We start from the raw sequence: 19,657 nt of genomic DNA on the forward strand, positions 1-19,657 counted from the left end.
CAGTGGCTATCAGCTGATAGATATGGGCCGGTAGTGACCTTCTGCTCCTACATGGTTAATCAACTTTAGATCACATACGGCTGTGAGCTGAAGTTAACGAGAATTATTTATATTATTTATTACATTTCCCATTAATTGTATTTTATTAACGTCTACCCCCACCCCAACACTAAACCCAACCATCACAGTAATGTAAAAACAGATTGAAAGACCCACCCCCATTCTGACAAAGTCCAGAATTTGGCCCCTATATCAGCTCATTTGTCCCATTTTTTGACAGTATGCCATTATAAATAGTGAAAATAACTAATAGAAGAAGGCTTTATGAAGAATAACCAATACAAGAAGGCTTTTATTATTTAAATGGACTAATTCTGACTAAGGAAATGAGCTGACCGGTTTGTTATTTGCACAGGCTACAGTTTTTAACAGGTTGCAATTTTTGTTTTTATTTTTATTTTTTTATGATGGATGATAGTAAATTAGTATTAAAAAATAAGTATTTTTTCATATTTCTAAAATTGTAATCTTATTACATTTTATATGAAACTGTAATAACTGACAATTAATATGCACATTTGTAAATAACCATACATTTTTGTAAACAAAAATAGTACAATAAGCACTGCAAATAAGCAAATAAAAATGTAGGAACTAATCCAGCACAAATGAATGCTTAAAATGTCACTAAAAAGCAGCATTTGAAACTCATAATTTTAGATAAATAACTACAAAATAACTACAAAAAGAAAAAACAACCACCCCTTTTAATTGGCAGGCTAGGGGCCTGATCTTTTTGTTTTTTAATGCAAAAGATTCATGACATCTAAAAAATGTAACCACACAAACAAAAACAAAAAAATTAAAGGGATAGTAATTCTGCCCTCATTTCCTCTCCCTTCTCGTGTTCAAAACCTATATCATGTTCTATCTTCTGTTGAACACAAAAGAAGAAATTTTGAAGAATGTTGGTTGCTGAGACCCATTAAAATCCATTGTATTTTTTTATACAATGGAACTCGATGGATCATAGCAACCACATTCTTCAAAATTTCTTCTTTTGTGTTCAACACAAGATAGAAACTCATGAAGAATTAATACCACATAGATGCAAAAAAATGATTTAATACCACATAGATGTAACATTAGAGCTACAGCAGTAAAGTGATAATTTAAGATAATTACAATGAGCCAATAAGGGGTGACTTCTTGCATTTAATATTGCATATTTTGTATAGGTCAAAATATATAGATTGTGTTATTATTATAGCACATACAATTGTATGTAGTATAAAAAAGATGATAGTGTATCTTCGGTAATGTATGAGTTAAGAAGGAAACTTTAGGGCTACAAATTCTCCCAGTTCCCCTAAAAACTCACACTTACCATATTCCAATAGACTCAATTATTAAGCAAGCAAAGACATTGATTCTGAGGTATTTCATTTTCCAAATTACATTTTCCAATAAAATGTGATTTTTGTAGATATATAAAGTGTCCTGTTTTCACAATATTCAGAGTTTTTATATATATATTGATATATGTTATCGTTAAAATACATTTTACATCGTCACATTTTAAATACTGTTTTGATTGTCTTTGAGTAAGGGACTCGTCTAGTAAAGGAATCTGCTGGAACTTTTATTTTGAAATGTGGGCGACACAGTCCGGAAACACCGGTGAACAGACCGTTGTATTATTTACAGTGTTTATTGGCTTTATTTAAAGCGTAAAGCAGTCGTATATGCCAAAGCCATGGCAGAATTTTTTTTATTTTATTTTCTTGAACAATTCCAGTTTTAGCGAAGATTTTTATTCATAATATATTGCAAAAGGACACAGCGCATGTGGTCGTGAAAGCAGTACTGTTCACCTATGATTGCGAAATTCCTGAGGAAAAACTGAATCAATGTAAGTAGAAGAGGATGGATTTCTTTGCTTAATTGTGCACTATTGCAGACACAGAATAAATGAACATATATGTACGTAGTAATGACAGTATATGTTTTGATTTATGGATGATTGTGTTCAGTCAGGATTGAGCATGCAGTGTATTAAACTGCCCATCAATGTGACAGTGGAGCTCAATGTGCTGCTGCTGGCGGTTACAGCACTTGCGCTCTTTACGCGACTTTATGGCATTCACTTTCCCAAAGCTGTAGTGTAAGTGTGCTGATGGTTTATATTATATTTAAACATTCTATTTTAAATGTATTATTAAGAGTATAAACTCGCATATGTGTATTATCTTTGTTTAGGTTTGATGAGGTTTATTATGGGCAGTTCCTGTCGTTGTATATGAAGCAGGTTTTTTTCATTGATGAAAGCGGTCCACCTTTTGGCCACATGGTACTTGCATTAGGAGGTGAGGAATATTTATCATTTGTAAGTTACTTTTATGAGATAAGCCACTTATTTGTATATTTACTAATGTGTGTCATTTGTCTCTTTAGCGTATTTAGGAGGATTCGATGGCAACTTTGTTTGGAACAGAATTGGAGCAGGTGATCATCTCTAACACAAAATGTTCATTATAACCTCACGATATTTTCATAATCTAATTTAGACTCGAGCTGCTTCTAGAGGAGTTAAATTAAATACTTTTTTATGTATTTTTATTTTGACAAATATAAAACAAAACTACAAACACAACATGAAATGGTTAACAAAGAACAGAATTTCACATACAGGAATATACACTCACCTGCCACTTTATAAGATACACCTGTCCGACCACTCGTTAACTCCTGTCAGCTAAGATCAGGAAACTGAGGCTGCAATTCGCACAGGCTCACCAAAATTGGACAATAGAAGATTGGAAAAACATTGCCTGGTCTGATGAGTCTCGATTTCTGCTGCGACATTCACATGGTAGGGTCAGAATTTAGCATCGACAACATGAAAGCATGGATCCATCCTGCCTTGTTTCAACAGTTCAGGCTGGTGGTGGTGTAATGGTGTAGGGAATATTTTCTTGGCACATTTTGGGCCCGTTAGTACCAATTGAGCATGCCATCGTGTCAACACCACAGCCTACCTGAGTATTGGAGCTGACCACAGTGTACCCATTTTTTGATGGCTACATCGAGCTGGATAACGCGCCATGTCATAAAGCGTGAATCATCTCAGACTGGTTTCTTGAACATTACAATGAGTTCACTGTATTCAAATGGCCTCCACAGTCACCAGATAATAATCCAGTAGAGCACCTTTGGGATGTGGTGGAATGGGAGATTTGCATCATGAATGTGATGCTGCGTGATGCTTTTATGTCAAAATGGACCAACATCTCTGAGGAATATTTCCAGTACCTCGTTGAATCTATGTCACAAAGGATTAAGGCAGTTCTGAAGGAAAAAGTTGGTTCAACCTGGAAGTAGTATGGTGTGCCAAATAAAGTGGCCGGTGAGTGTACATATCGCAGTAGCCATAAAGCATTGTGCTACAAGCAACACAATACAGTAGGACCAGTAGAAAGTTTGGTAAAAACAGATTACAAATGAATATCAATATACTTAAGAATATCGTAAGTAAAATTAATGCATTTTATGGGCCATGGCGGATAGAGTATTATTAAGAGTAAACCATTTTTTGTTTGTTTTATTCTGTACTAATAAAAACTTGATGTAATAATCACAATTCTATAAACTTAAAATAAAAAGTAATTTAGAGCATTTTTTCCTGCATAAAATGACAATAACATGCTTCGTTTTCAGATGTATTTATATAAATTTTTAGATGACAAAATATATATTTAGATGACAAAATTTGGTTAAAATTTGGAATAAATGTTGTCAAACCTTTATGAGAAGTTATGTTTTACCCAAACTCATAAAAATACAGTGTGCAGCATAAATAAGTACACCCCTCGCAAATCTATCTTTTAAATTCATATTTTTAATAAAAAGCTATACAATAATATATTTGTGGATATACATTAGATTAGTCATAACTGAAGCCAAATCTGGAGCTTATCTAACTAAATAACTTGCGATAACGGTACAAAAACTAGTAAAGCCAAATTTATATGTTATAGAAAAATATTAAATACACATTTAAAAAGAGAAAAAAAATCGAGAGAAGCAAAAAAATTGAAAAAATTTGTTGAAATTTTGTAGGTTTTATTTGCTTGAATTTAATTGTATTATCTTTTAATTTCTAAATATGTTTGGTGACTAAAATATTATTTCATTAAATATATCTGTTGAATAAATCTGTTTTGTTTAAATGCACCAAAATACATTGCCTATATTCACTTGAGATATGGAAAAAAATATTCATTTTCAAAATGGGGTGTATTCAGTTATGCTGAGCACTGTATCCTCATTCCATAGAAACTGTCTCTTAGTAGAAAAAACTCTTAATTTCATTCAATAGCTGTATGTACAAAATATGTAGCTAATTTAAAGTCGTTCTTTGCCCCCTGGGATGTTTTCCAAGGCCCCTGTTTGCATATGGAAACTATCTTAGCTGAGTCTTTCAGTCTGCTTTGACTAATGATCAGACTTTACTGTCTAGCAATCTTCTAGTTAGGACACACCATAGTGACCTTTTTAAAAGATGTACATCTCATCAAGCTGTAAATCATTAACTATTTAAATTTCTAAGACTTAACTCAAAACGTTTCTGACATAACACAGGCTTTAGTCTTACTGGTTGTGTTTTTACATTTTAGAATACTCCAGTAATGTCCCTGTTTGGAGCCTTCGGCTGATACCGGCCCTAGCTGGCTCTTTTTGTGTGCCACTCGCTTATCTTGTCGTGGTGGAGCTGGGATACTCCCACTTCTCAGCACTGGGGGCTTGTGTGCTTCTCCTCATGGGTAACCACTTACTGAATCATTTTACTCAATGCCTGAGGACGCTTTGTGCTTCATGTTAGGCTTAAATACTTTTGGTTCTTTTTCTTCCAGAAAACTCCCTGATTGTGCAATCGCGCTTCATGCTGCTGGAGTCTGTTTTAATCTTCTTCTTGCTGTCGGCTGTGCTGTCTTACCTCCGCTTTCACAAAGCACGCAAGTAAGACTTTAGGCAAATCTCGGTTCCTTTCAAACTCTGATACGGATTAGCTTGTCAGTCAGTTATTGTATTATGTGCTTCGTCTTCTTCCAGCTCATCTTTCAAGTGGTTTTGGCTTGTGGTCTGTGGGGTCAGCTGTGCATATGGAGTTGGGTATGTATGGTCAAAAAACAACATGATTTTTTTTTTTATCTTCCCTTTTTGGGGCAAGAAGTACTTTTTTTAGTTTAATATAAAGTCAGCATGGAATTGATGTCTTTATTGTGACAAACACTCACTGGGTACTTTATTACACAGCTTACTAGCACTGATTCCTCATTATCTTTTAAAGATGCATTAATTCTTTGTAGCATAGCTTGTGGAAAAGATGCTGAAACTTTCCTCAGAGATTTTAATCCATATTGATGTGAAGCATAACACAGTTGCTGCAGATTTGTTAGCTACACACACATGATATGAATGCCCGTGTGCATCACATGCCAAAGCTGCTTTATTGGATTGGGATCTGGGGGCGTATTACAGAAAGATCCTAACTTTTATCTCCTTGACAACTGTGGTAATTTCAGTGAAGACCACGTTTGTACAAAAGCTATTACAGAACAGCATTTCCTAAGTTGTTATTTCATCTTAATTATAGATTGGGAGGTGGTATTATAGAAACATTCTAGCTTGAAAAAAAACAAACATAAAAATGTACTTAATTTTAAGGCAACCTGGCAGCTGTCATAACTTCAAATTTAAATGCTAGCAAAACAAATGCTTATAATTGCTCTGTCCAACAATGGCATTACATTTATTAATGGGTGAAAATGAAGAAACAAAAGACTCTTGGAGGACCCTGAAGATGTTACATTTCAATGACCAAATGCTTTTTAGTAAATAAAGACTGTCACACAACATAATACAGTTAGCACAGGAACTGCAACCAGATTACAGAGACCACAGTGTTGCTCATTACTGTATTACAATTATATTTGTGAGGAACACAGTAATGTAATGAATTACATTTTAAATTTGTCTAATTTGATTAATGTTACGAAAAATGTAATGTAAGTGCATTACTTGCGTTAAAAATATAGCTATTAGAAGAAAAAAAATGCTTCTTTTGAATCATGTTTTCCACTGCAGCGTCAGTTAATAAGCATGGGCTTTTAAATTGCTGGAGAACGCAAGCTGAAATGGTTGCTGTTGAGAGTGGTTGCTTCAAGTGGAAATACAGACATTACTTTGATTTTATTGAGCGTAAAAACAAAAATAATGCTGTAATGCACTCTATTTTTAGTCTCTAAAGAACTTTATACTGCTTTTAACTTCACTACCAAGTTGTTCAAGCACTTGAACAGAAAACATTCTATGACAATTCCCTTCACTAAGGAGGACACTAGCAGCCAAAAACACAGCGGCCCAACTCAGCCTAAACAGGCCTAATTCAATTTTTATCCAGGATCGGAGGTGAAAGTATCTTTTGAATGTGAAGAGAAGTGTAGCTGCTTATGAGGCTGTTCACATATCACATCTTTTGTGCGTGCAAGTTTGTTGTTTCCAATGGAGTTATGTGGCTTGCGCACACGCATCCGAAGCACATATTGCATGCGTTCTCATTTTACAATCATTAGATGCACCAGTTGAAAATCATGAGTGACACGTAACAAGAATTGACCGATCAGCTTCATGCTTTGTATGGAATGTACACATTTCAGTAGACTAATTAACTCAGACAAACACTGCAGTGCTTTTTCATACTATGAATGTTAATGGTTACAGGTATTCGGTTTTCTTTTAAATGTCTTCTTTTGTGTTATAAAAAAAAAGATTAAACAGGTTTGGAACAAGTGAATGATCAAAAGTTTTGGGCGAATTATCTCTTTAAATCTTTTGAATATGTCAAGCTGCTGTGATCAACCCATTGTAATGTTTTTCAGTGAATATTAAATTACTGAAAGAGTTGCAGTTTGTTTTGTATAGGTATAATAAATAGGTATATTTATTATTTAAAAGTAACTTCAAAGTAAAGTAATTAGTAATCTGATTACTTTTTACATGAAGGAATTGGTAATGTCAGATTACAATTTTCCAGTAGTAATCAGTAATTTGTAATCTATTACTTTTTTAAAGTCACTTACTCAACACTGGTGGTTACAGTTAAAGTAACTAATTCCTTTCGTTTTTTTTGTGCCAGATTAGTTTTTCTATTTTGGCTAACTTATTTGCAGCCTGTGCAACGTTGATTGCTTGGTAATAGACCGGAGAGTGGACTGTCAAACTTGATGACACAATTTAAGATTTGATAGATGGGATAAGAATCCCAAATCAAGTTAAGAATTGCTTCTGTAATTCAAATTTGTGAAACATCCTAATTTAATTTATTGTATCATAGCTAAATTGAGACCTAAGATTTTCAGTACTATGGCCTACAAATTTGATTATTTATTTGTCTTTTTTTCAGGGTAAAGTACATGGGTATGTTCACATACTTTCTACTGCTGGGCCTGGCAGCTGTACACACCTGGCAGCTTATTGGAGATCCTACGCTGAGCCATGTATGTAATGGTTTTCAAATATCCATGGGTTTTAGATAGGGCTGCACGATACTGGAAAAATATTGCAATGTTGTTGAGTAAATAGCATTTCCCTAGAAAAGAAGCAATTTTATTAGCTATGTTTTTAAATAATTTATTTATTTAAAGATATTAAAGTAAATGGGTAAAGATAGTTTTTCAGATATAGTTAATTAAAATTGATATATAAATAACCGTGAAGGTGCAAACATTTTGTCATTAAAACACTATGAATGAGTGAAAACCTCAGCAGATATTCTGACTCTGATTGGCTGTTGTCATTTACCTCTTTTGTCTTGAATTAATTTTTTCCATATCTGGGTTCACCTTTAGGCTGCTCTAGATAATAGCAGAACAGCACATCTACTGGGGAAGTGGGTATAAAGATAGTAAAGCCCCATCTTATTGGTCAAGTTTAGATTTAAAAAAAACAATGCATAAAATAAGAAGTTTATTTATTAACTTGATCACGGCTGGTCCCGCATTAGCCAATTCACCAATCAGACGATTCCTAACTCACTATAAATAACCTAAGTTCCATACCATATTCATCTTCGTTTTGAAGAATCCACCCTTCCTCCCCTACTCCTTCTCCTTTCCTAGATGGGCGGCACGGCAGCCCAGTGGTTAGCACTGTTGCCCCACAGCAAGAACATAACTGGTTCTAGTCCATACCAAGCCAGTCGACGTTTCTGTGCGGAGTTTACATGTTCTCCCCATGCTCGCGTAGGATCTTATGAGCTCAGGGCCTCTCCCAGGACAGCATGCCAAACAAGCTTTAAAATCAATCATCAGCTAAGTGTGAACTCTTGAATTGCAGTTTATTGCACTTCTACGAACTCTTGAATTGCAGGTTATTGCACGTCTACAATATTATCGCAATAACAATAATTTTCTATATGCAGCCCTAGTTTTCGAGCACTATGTGTATAACTTAACGATTTTTGTCATTTGTATGAAAAGGGCAAGGTAATGTTCCAGGTTTTGGTTCGCTTCCTGGCACTTGTGGTGCTACCTGTCATCATGTACCTTGGGTTTTTCTACATACACCTGACCCTGCTATATCGCAGTGGACCTCATGACCAGATGATGAGCAGTGCCTTTCAAGCAAGTCTAGAGGTACAGTACAGGCCAGTTATATGACATACAATGCTTTTCAAAGGTTTGGGGTGTGTAAGGTTTTTTCTTTGATTTTAAAGGATTAGTACAACCATAAATGAAAATTCTATTATCAGGGTTAATACAGGTTTCATCAGGTCAAATTTAAGACTTTTAAGACCATTATGAATGAAATGTTATACTTGCACAAGACTGAACGCTAAGGATTTGTCTAATGGCTCAGTTAAAACATTAAAAAACTATTAAAACAAAATTGTAAGGAAGATAATTAAACCATATTGGTGATTAGAGTTAGTAAATAAACTTTTTTTTTATCGAGATGTTAGTGATTGGATGGGTGTTAGACCAGATGGGTAGCTTAACATGGACATAGAAAAATTAAGTCCTGTTTAAAATGATTTTAAGACCTACAACACAATATTTCATCAAGTTTAAGACTTTTTAAGGCCTAAAATATTTAATAATAAGACTTTTTAAGACCCCACAGATACCCTGATTATTAATAACTCAAGCTCATCTAGTTTTAATCCCCCGAGACCTTTATTCATCTTTGGGACACAAATTAAGATTATTTTAGAGAGCTCCCCCATCTTCTGTAGACAGCAATGATCCAGAGATTTTCAAATTCCAGAGAAGGAACCAAGAACATTGTCAAAACATTTCATACGGCTCTTTATTTTCATCAGAAATTTCTTAATTTGTGTTGTTAAAATGAAGGTCTCCAGATTGGACCAATGTGAGGGTGAGTAATTAATAACAATTAGCATTTTTGGGTAAGCAAACCCATTAACTCTTGTAATGCTCACCAAAGCTGCATTTATTTAATCAAAAATATGGTGATATTGTGAAATAAAATGACAATATTTATTGTCAGTTTTGTACATTTATTATATTTTAAAATGTTATGTGATTGAAAAGTTACTCCAGTTTTAGTGCCACATGATCCTTCAGAAATCATTCTAATTTAATGATTTGACAAGATTGAAAACACACTGATATGTATGGACACTGATATTTTTTGTGGAAACAATAATATCACTTTTAATCAAAAGTTGGAAAAGAATGACATTAAATTGTGACATTATAATAATGACATTAGATTTTTCAGGGGGGGGGATCTATCATTCAACATTCCCAAAATGTTGAATGATAGATGGCATGATGCAATCATTTGTTTTAATCCACAGTGTACTAATGTCATAGTAAAAATGTATCAGATAAGTATTTGAATGTGTTTGAATGGTCATTGTTTTATTTCTCCTGTGAAGGGTGGTCTTGCCCGGATCACTCAGGGGCAGCCTTTAGATGTAGCGTTCGGCTCACAGGTCACTCTCCGTACCGTCTCCAGTAAACCTGTGCCTTGTTTGCTTCACTCACACAAGGCCAACTATCCCATCAGGTGAGACATCAATAGTCTTTCACAAAGCTGTCTAGTTCACACCAGACCTGGCCCCGTATCCCAACAGAGGGAAGATTGTCCATAAATATGTCTATTGGCATAATACGACCGAAACATTTTAACACCAGCCTTTCATTTAAATATTAGCCACTGCGCTCCTAACCAAATGGTAAGGGTTCTAATCTATTTAATACATATATTTAACCTTATTAAAAGTACACATGGGCTGAGTGAATGGTGTCACTGACTTTAATTTTCAAATCATTTGCAAGTTATTTAATTTTGAAGATCTAAGGTGAACTTTATGCTGCTGCTTTCAGTAGTATGGAAATACATGACACGTAAAATGGTATTCAAACTCACATTAGTAGCATTTAACACTGAATAAAGCACATAGTCTGTACCTGGGGAGATAATTGTCATGGCAGTTTATGGTGTTGTTTTGCCGCAATGTCACAGAAATAGAAACGTTAAAAAAAAAAAAAATTTAAATGTTGCAGGTTTTGCTGATGGATAAGACAAAATTTAGTTTTAACATGAAAACGAACCTTTTTATTGCGTTGTGTAGTTTGAACATGATGTGACTCACACTGCAACAGCGAGATGCTGTCTACTGTGACAGTGACCATGAAAAAGTGTGTCTTTTAAACACAAAGGAAACAACAGGGCAGCTGTTTACCATTTAGGACTTGTCATGTTGGATTACAGTGTCGCTTTCTTCTGGGGTCCGTTCTTCATCATCATGTAACCATGTGGATTACTCTGTATCCTGGAAATTTTACTGGACATTTTTTTTTATAACTCATTCAGGAGTTGTTTATTTTATATAAAGATGATTGGATTGTGTCATTTCCAGCAAAGCTGAAACTGAAAATATGCATCAACTACAGATATTTCCTTAAAGGAGTACTGTATTAAATTTGGGAAAACGATATAATATAAATTACTTCCGAAAATGTAGATTTTTTTATTTTTTATTTTATTTTTTATTGTTGTTTTTGTAAGTAATTTTAATTAATATTGAATAATTTGTAATGTAACCTATGCTCCAAAATAAGGGTATGAAACCTTGGTTTGTACTGCCTTGGTTGGTACCTTTTTAAGGGGTTGAAAAGAACATTTGTGTACATTTTAATGACTGATGCTAATACTAATACTTAGCACTAATGTTTACTTTTAAGTTACCAATATGGACTTTTTAGAAATAAACACAAACTTTGAAAAAGGTGCAGCCCTAGCTTTAGTGCAATTTTTGAGTGTATGATATTTATTATTATAATTTTTTTGGTGAAGAAAATATATATATATATATATATATATATATATATATATATATATATATATATATATATATATATGATTTACGGAAGTCTTGCACGCACAATGTTGACAGCTATTATTATTTATAAAAATATTATAAAGGTTATTGCATATCATTTAACAAAACTGTTTAACTTGCTATGATTTTTTTCATCTTGCTTACATGGTTAGTAATTGAATATTAATCAGATGATTCCATTGTGTTACTGTCTTTACTGCTAGCCAATCAGTGCACTGCTGATCATGATTTCACAACAAACACAAGTACACACAGTAATCTTTGACCAATTTATCCAGATATTTTAATCGGATTCACAAACTTGTTTGAAGAACCAAATTAGCCGTGGATCACAATTAAAAGATTCAGAATCTGTCAAATCATCTTTGATCCTTTAAAAGATAAGAGCAGTGGTCTCAAACTCCTAACCAAACCACCTCCAACTCACACCTGCCTAATGGTCTCTAGTAGTCTTAAATGATTAGATGGATTAGCTGTGTTTGATTAGGGTTGGGGGAAAAATGTACAGAGCTGCAGCCCTCCAGGAAATTAGTTTGAGACCTACTGTTTAGTGTAATGCAAAATAAGCACATCTTCATGCTGTTTATCAATGTTTAAAGATATGAAAATGGCCGTGGAAGCTCCCACCAGCAGCAAGTGACCTGCTATCCTTTCAAAGATGTCAACAACTGGTGGATTATCAAAGACCCTGGGCGGTACGGATTTAGAATTTTAGCATTCTTAAATCCATTGATGGATGTTCACATGACCAGTATGTGGGCTCTATATCAAGTTTAAATTCATTTTATTTTAGTTTTTTTTTTTCTTTTTCAGGCAAAGTCTTGTGGTCAGCAGCCCACCCAGACCTGTCAGACATGGTGATATAATTCAGCTGCTGCATGGAATGACAACTCGCTACCTGAACACGTAATACCATATATTTAATGTTGCTCTGATTATTTAATATTAATGGTTATAATTAAACCCATTTATTTTATATTATCTTTTCATCATTTCTTTAAAGCAGTTTTAGTAATAATCTGTGTTTTGATTTTAAGACATGACGTTGCAGCCCCCATGAGTCCTCACTCACAGGAAGTGTCAGGCTACATTGATTTTAATGTGTCTATGCCAGCTCAGAATCTCTGGAGAGTGGTAAGAACACAGACCAGCAGCTCTTTAATGAATGTTCATATTTACTTAAAACATGTTTTATGAATAGTTCTTTTCATTGCACTGTAGGATATTGTGAACAGGGAGTCTGAGAAAGAGATCTGGAAGACCATTTTATCAGAGGTGCGACTAGTCCACGTGAACACTTCGGCTGTTTTAAAGGTTTGTATAGTCATAAAATCAGTATTACAATATGGGCATAATAATGACTTAGAGTTTCAGCTAGAAAAAAAAAAGACATTTCTAAAATTATAGACCAATTTATGCATAAATATGTGGAAAGATCATATATACTTTTTTTTTTTTTTTGGAATTGAATGTGATTATAAGGGTCCATCTATTAGTCCTATGATGGAACTAACAGCGTGGGTGAAGGTTAAATGCGTGTAAGCATTTTTAGCACGTGAAAAGAAATATTTGTATTTAATATTTTTAATTTTAACTTGTTTCCAACTCCCAATTTTAATCTGACTCCAATTTATGATAATTTAAATCTAGTTTTATCTAATTCAAGCTGATCACCTTATAGGTTGTGATTTAGGTCTAATTTAGATTGATTACCCTAATAAATCCTTATTTTCAGTTAATGGTTCATCGTTTACCCGAAGTATCTTAGAGTCAGTATGCTGGCCAGTTTCATTTGCTCACGGACACATCCTCGCCAGTTCTGATTCTTAGATAAAGGAAACTAGTTTATCCTCTAAGTAGTAACGCCCCATGCTTGCTCATACTTAAAGTTTTTTTTAGCCACTAGATTATATCATACTAAGTCAGGCACAGCATTTAAACCACGGTATACCTTGAAAACTGTTATCGTCCCATGGCTAAGTAGTTCATTACCAAAAATAAAAATTGTTTCACTTATTTACTCTCATATCATTACAAATGCATAAGACTTTAGTTCATCTTCCGAGCTCAAATGTAGATTTGACTTGAAAAGTTTTTTGTCACCTAAAGGTCTCACGTTTTCATTAAGAGTTCAAAAGTAAATTCACAGGAATCAGGCAGTTTAACCACACTTAAAAAATCATGCGCAAGTTATTATTATGAGCTCATTATTTCAAATATAGATGAGTGGCGAGTGCATGCAAATAGAGAGTAAAAAAAAAAAAGACCTCGTATGCAACATTAGGCAAATTCTGTTCTTCGTATGTAGCTGTTTGTCACAAGGTGACGACAAGGTTTGTTTGCTATATATATATATATATATATATATATATATATATATATAATGATGTAATGTCTCAGGCTGTGAATGTTACCCAAAAAAAAGAGGTATGGTTCATAACTGAACTGGTCAGTGGAAAGGGGCCATTTATGAAGATTTTGAAGTTCCAGATTTTGGGTGAGCAATCTTTGAACAGAGGCACATAAATCTTTGATAATTTTTTTAAAAACCTTTTTCATAAAAATACCTTAAAATGTGTCCTAATATTTCTTAGGTGAGCAGACCCTTTCAGTTATTTCTGCCTGTTTTATAATTGTTGTTGCAGCTCAGTGGAGCCTCTCTGCCGGAGTGGGGTTTTAAACAGCTGGAGGTGGTGGGTGATAAGATTTATAAAGGCTACCAGCAGACTGGCATGTGGAACGTGGAGGAGCACCGCTATGGCAGAAGTATGAAAATTAACAACTAAACATTATTGAATTGCTTGCGTTATGCTTTCCTGTTAAATGCATATTTCACAGTACGTACGGTCATGGAAAACTCATGGAATTTTGACATGGCATTTTTTTAGGCCTGAAAAAGACTTGGAAAAACAAAAACCCACAAAGTTTTGGAAAAGTCATGGAAATTAGTTTAACAAATATACTTGCGTACATAGGTTGCTTGTCTTTACTACTTCTCTGTCCTTGGCCAATCACATACTCTCACATTATTAGTGCTGTGCAAGCATTATCTAAATCAGTGTTTCTCAACCACGGCCATCCAACACTGCATGTTTTGGATGTCTCCTTTGTGTGTTACACTGTTGTTTGATTAAGGAGACGTGGAAAGTGTGCAGAGCTTGTGGTTCTCCAGGATCATGGTTGAGAAACACTGATCTAAATAATTTTTACATAGTTTTACAAAAAACTAAATAGATTGTTGTGCTGTAATATAAATTTGAACGTGCATTGTTTTTCTTATTATTTACCACATACGTAGACATTACATGTAACATTAGGTCATGAAGATTTACTTGAAAGTCTTGGCAAAGTCATGGAATTTTAGAAGTAAAAATGTGTTTGAACCCTGATATCTGTGCAGGTCAGGAACCAAAGGAAAGGGAATTGGAGTTGAAGTCTCCTACTCACAGCGATGTCAACAAAAACCTCACATTTATGGCCAAGTTTCTGGAGCTGCAGGTGATTATTGAAGGGGTCCGCTTCACGTTGCACTTTCAGCTTTATTTAGTGTGTAAATTAATTTAGTTACAATGTTAATCGAGGATGTGTTTTTTTCTGAACTTTAAGTGAAGTTTTCAAACTAATTTCGAGAGGAGCACGTGATATGATTGACTGCAGCTGGCCACTCATCTACATTCACTAGTTAGCCAGTCAGATTAACCCCAACTCACTATAAGTAGCCTAGCTAGAACTACTCTCTTATCTTCATTTTCCGAAGAAACCCCCCATCCACCCCTTCTCCTCCTTTTTTCTTTTACCACAGGGAGCTCTCGAGAACCACCTGATCTCGTACTCCCCTCATACGCTCTATGGACCAGGCGGGAGCCCTGGGCTCACCTATCTCCGAGCTCAGGGTTCTCTCCCGGGACAGCATGCCAAACTTGCTAACAGTTGTCAAACAATATCTAAGTGTGAACTCTTGAAATGCCTTGAGTGTAGTCTAATTTTTTCCACAAACGTACATATTGCAATATTCCCAATTAAAAAAATTCCCAAACTACATATACGAGGAGTTTAAACTGAGAAGGCTTTAAAGTGCATGCAGATGTTTTGTTTTGTGTTGCTGGAGTAGGGGCGCATGACCACCAAAATGTTTTTTTCCCTGAGCGGAGCATTTTTTCCTGTTGTTGTCAATGGAAACCGTGTTTAAAACCTTGGCAGTATAGCATTTTACATTCTGCACTGAGTGCTCTGTGTTTTTTAAAAGCTTTGATGGTTGAATCATTTACAGTTAAGTGTTTTTAGCACAGTGGTGGACATAAGGCTCCACACTCTGTTGGAAAGGGTGGAGAGCAGCAGCTCATTTGCATTTAGAGTGACACATCAATAAGTGTTTGCTTCCACCCTGAAGCAAAAAGGATCTTGTCTTTTTGACAATTGTTTAAAAAAAACAGTTTCATACATTGAATTCACTTAATGTTTTTGATTAACAGTGGAAGATGCTGACAGTAAAGAACGAAGAGTCAGAGCACAAATATAGTTCATCACCTTTTGAATGGATCACAATGGACACCAACATTGCATATTGGCTTCATCCTTCAAGTAATGTATGTCAACACCATTCTGTTGTTTTTTCCTTGTGTTTTGACTTTGTGTTTTCCAGAATGATTATAAGACTAGTCTAATCTTTTCTGATTTGATACAGGCACAGATTCACTTTATAGGCAATATTGTTACTTGGACCATTGGAAACATTACACTGGTTGTGTACTGTCTTCTGTTTTTAACATACTTACTAAGGCGGAGGAGGAAAGTTGAAGACATTCCACAAGGTATAAAGATTTTTGTTTTAACCTCAATGGAAAAAGGTGCTTTCACATTTTTCCCTGACTATAACCTAAGCCGTTTTCCACTATTGTGCTGACTAGACAGGATCGGCATTGGCTGGTTAAGAAAATACAATCATTCGGACCAATAATGGAAAAGCGGCAATAGAATTGATGTTCTAATTACTGTCAAGTACAGTTTTCGGTAAACTTTTTTTATTCCAAGACCCATGTACACTTTTATTATTTGTGAAAACGTTCACAGATCAGTTTTGATCAGTTACCCCTTCCCTCAATATAGTATATTGCATTTATTATTTGTGAAAACTCAACAGATCAGTTTTAGTAAGATAACTAAATGTACACTCACTGGCCACTTTATTAGGTACACCGTATTATCTCCTGGTTGAACCCCCTTTTTGCCTTCAGAGCTGCCGTAATGCTTCATGGCACAGATTCAACAATTTTGGTCCATATTGACATGATAGCATCAGGCAGTTGCTGCAGATTTGTCAGCTGCACCTCCATGATGCAAATCTCACATTCCACCACATCCCAAAGGTGCTCTATTGGACTGACATCTGGAGACTGTGGAGGCCATTTGGGTACAATGAACTCATTGTCATGTTCAGGAAACCAGTCTGAAATGATTTGCGCTTTATGACATGGCACGTTCAATTCAATTTAATTCAATTCAGCGTTATCCTGCGGGAAGTAGCCATCAGAAGATGGGTACACTGTGGTCATAAAGTTTGCCAAGAAAATATCCCCCACACCATTACACCACCAGCAGCAGCCTGAACCGTTGATACTAGGTAGGATGGATCCATGCTTTCATGTTCTTGACGTCAAATACTGACACTACCATCTGAATGTCGCAGCCGAAATCGAGACTCATCATACCAGGCAATGTTTTTTCAATCTTCTATTGTCCAATTTTGGTGAGCCTGTGCGAATTGTAGCCTCAGTGTCCTGTTCTTAGCTGACAGGAGTGGCACCCGATGTAGACTTCTTCTGCTGTAGCCCAAGGTTGGACGTGTTGTGCGTTCAGAGATGCTCTTCTGCATACTTCGGTTGTAACAAGTAAATATTTGAGTTACTGTTGCCTTTCTATCAGCTGGAACCAGTCTGGCCATTCTCCTCTGACCTCTGGCATCAACAAAGCATTTACGCCCACAGAACTGCTGCTCACTGGATATTTTCTCTTTGTCTGACCATTCTCTGTAAACCCTAGAAATGGTTGCACGTGAAAATCTCAGTAGATCAGCAGTTTCTGAAATACTCAGACTAGATGCTTGGTTTGAACTTCAGCCAATCCTCTTGACCATGTCTACATGCATTGAGTTGCTGCCATGTGATTGGCTGATTAGGAATTAGCATTAATGAGCAGTTAGACATATGTGGAGAAAAAAGTGGCCGATGAGTGTATATATGTAATTAAAACACAAATGATCCTATTACTCAAAACTTTAAAGCGTTTTGACTAATATTGAGTGTATTCTGAGCTACGGTAATCTCAAACTGGCTATTTCAGCAGATCTGTGATTCTCAAAGATGACTTGTATTTGATACTGCAACTGAAAACAGGTCTAAATGTACTCAACGTCGACTCATTGTTCCATCCCTAAGAGGGAAGAAATCACTTTCCCGAACTCTCGCATTCAATCTGCCCAGTTGGTGGAATGAACTCCCTAACTACATCAGAACGGCAGAGTCACTTGCTGTCTTCAAGAAACGACTAAAAACTCAACTGTTTAGTCTCCACTTTCCTTCCTAATCTTAACTGCCTCTCTGGCTATACCACTAACTGTACTCTCTCTCTCTCTCTCTCTCTCTCAAAAAAAAAAAAAACGTTACTAATGCTTTGCTTGTTAGACTTTACACACCTGAAACTTGTCTGTAGCACTTGTTCACTGCTGCTCTTATAGTTGTGTAAACTGATTCCTTGTCCTTATTTGTAAGTCACTTTGGATAAAAGTGTCTGCTAAATGTAAATGTAAACACTCATTATTTACATTGCAATTGCATTACCAAGGCATCGACTTCCACATTTATATTACATTCCAGAGAGCTCTGTTATCAGCATGACCATGGAAAATGAATTTGTATCCATGCTGACTTTCCCAGATCAGCACAGAAATGAATGGTTAAACACAGAGAATCATTCAGCTAGTACTGAAGGATTGCTTTAAGATCAAATGTAAGCAATAATAAAAGTAAAGGTGTTTGCTTTTCCATTAACTGTTCTTTTTTGCTTTGCCTTCTCAGACTCTTGGGAACAGTTGGTTTTGGCTGGTGTGGTTTGCTTTGGAGGCTGGGCAGTGAATTACCTGCCATTCTTTCTAATGGAGAAGACTCTGTTTCTGTATCACTATCTTCCAGCTCTCACCTTCAAGATCTTACAAATACCTATAGTCACAGAGCACCTGTACATCCACGTATTGAGGTAGGAGATTTTCTGGTGTCTGTAATTCATCCAAAAATGTCATTGAAAGTTTCCTAATCTGCATCGTATCTGAATGTCATTGTGTTTTTCAGATCCCCAGCTCAACAGAAAGCATTTGGCGGTGTGATTTTAGCAGTCCTTTGTTCAGTATATGTGTCCTACCACAGCTTGAGTCCTCTCACGTATGGCCAGCCAGCGTTAACATCAGACGAGCTCGCTGAGCTGCGCTGGAGAGAGAGTTGGGATATTTTACTACGCAAACGCTGAAATATCCTTAATTTCTTTAAGTTCAAATCAAGATGAATGGTAGTGCCGATGGATTTTAGAGCTGTGACAATTTTTATTTGTATGTTTTTGAGAAATCGATTCTTGAATGGGTTCTGAGCTCGGTTTTTAACAGAAGATTATACTATACACTTTACAAACTTTGCTTGCATCCAATTCCTTACAAATACCACATGAATCTTAAGTAATCGTTTAGAAAATTAAAGCGAGTTACAAAAGTGTTCATAGTGAGCCGTGTTTACATTATTCTTATGACACAAAAGCCAACTTGCATGAATCAGCCTAACATGCAAGCGAGTACATGGTTTTAAAACTAGCCAAGAATGCCATCTGTTGTTAAAAAGTAAGCTCAGAATCAATTCAAGGGAGAATAGCAACGCGTTTTGAAAATCTCAGAATCAATGCTGAACCAATTTTCAATATTTCGCCATAGCTGAATTTCCAGAAAGCTATGAAGCACTATTTCTAGGGTCTATGTCCAAACATAATAATGTGAAAAAACTCATGCTGCTGAATCTCAAAACGCCTAAACCAAATAGACTCTAAAGCACAATTTTGGTGCTAAATTTATCTTGCTCGTATGTTTACATATTATTCTGTTTGTATAGCATTTTATTGTGTTGTTTTAGAGACTATTAAACTAATAAGATGCATTGCATTTCTTTAAATATGTTTTATTTGATTTTT

General features: G+C 35.4%; 1 protein-coding gene across 2 annotated transcripts; it reads left to right on the forward strand.

Moving 5' to 3' along the window:
• Nucleotides 1-1,633: 1,633 nt before the first annotated feature.
• pomt1 (protein-O-mannosyltransferase 1) lies at nucleotides 1,634-19,646 on the forward strand. Of its 2 annotated transcripts, none has more exons than XM_056458487.1 (20): nucleotides 1,634-1,912; nucleotides 2,034-2,164; nucleotides 2,260-2,366; nucleotides 2,455-2,505; nucleotides 4,677-4,823; nucleotides 4,914-5,019; nucleotides 5,113-5,172; nucleotides 7,466-7,559; nucleotides 8,541-8,696; nucleotides 9,965-10,095; nucleotides 12,034-12,129; nucleotides 12,248-12,340; nucleotides 12,472-12,568; nucleotides 12,656-12,748; nucleotides 14,080-14,200; nucleotides 14,835-14,932; nucleotides 15,907-16,020; nucleotides 16,119-16,245; nucleotides 18,508-18,685; nucleotides 18,778-19,646. In XM_056458487.1, exons 2-20 carry the CDS (start codon nucleotides 2,046-2,048, stop codon nucleotides 18,950-18,952), a joined length of 2,163 nt encoding a protein of 720 aa, XP_056314462.1. In that variant the 5' UTR covers nucleotides 1,634-1,912; nucleotides 2,034-2,045; the 3' UTR covers nucleotides 18,953-19,646. The 2 variants fall into 2 exon arrangements, with proteins under 2 accessions (XP_056314462.1, XP_056314463.1); XM_056458488.1 differs by having other exon boundaries at nucleotides 2,038-2,164.
• The last annotated feature ends 11 nt before the right edge of the window (nucleotides 19,647-19,657 follow it).

Source organism: Danio aesculapii, chromosome 5 (genome assembly GCF_903798145.1).
Source record: "Danio aesculapii chromosome 5, fDanAes4.1, whole genome shotgun sequence".
NCBI classification, from domain to species: Eukaryota; Metazoa; Chordata; class Actinopteri; order Cypriniformes; family Danionidae; genus Danio; species Danio aesculapii.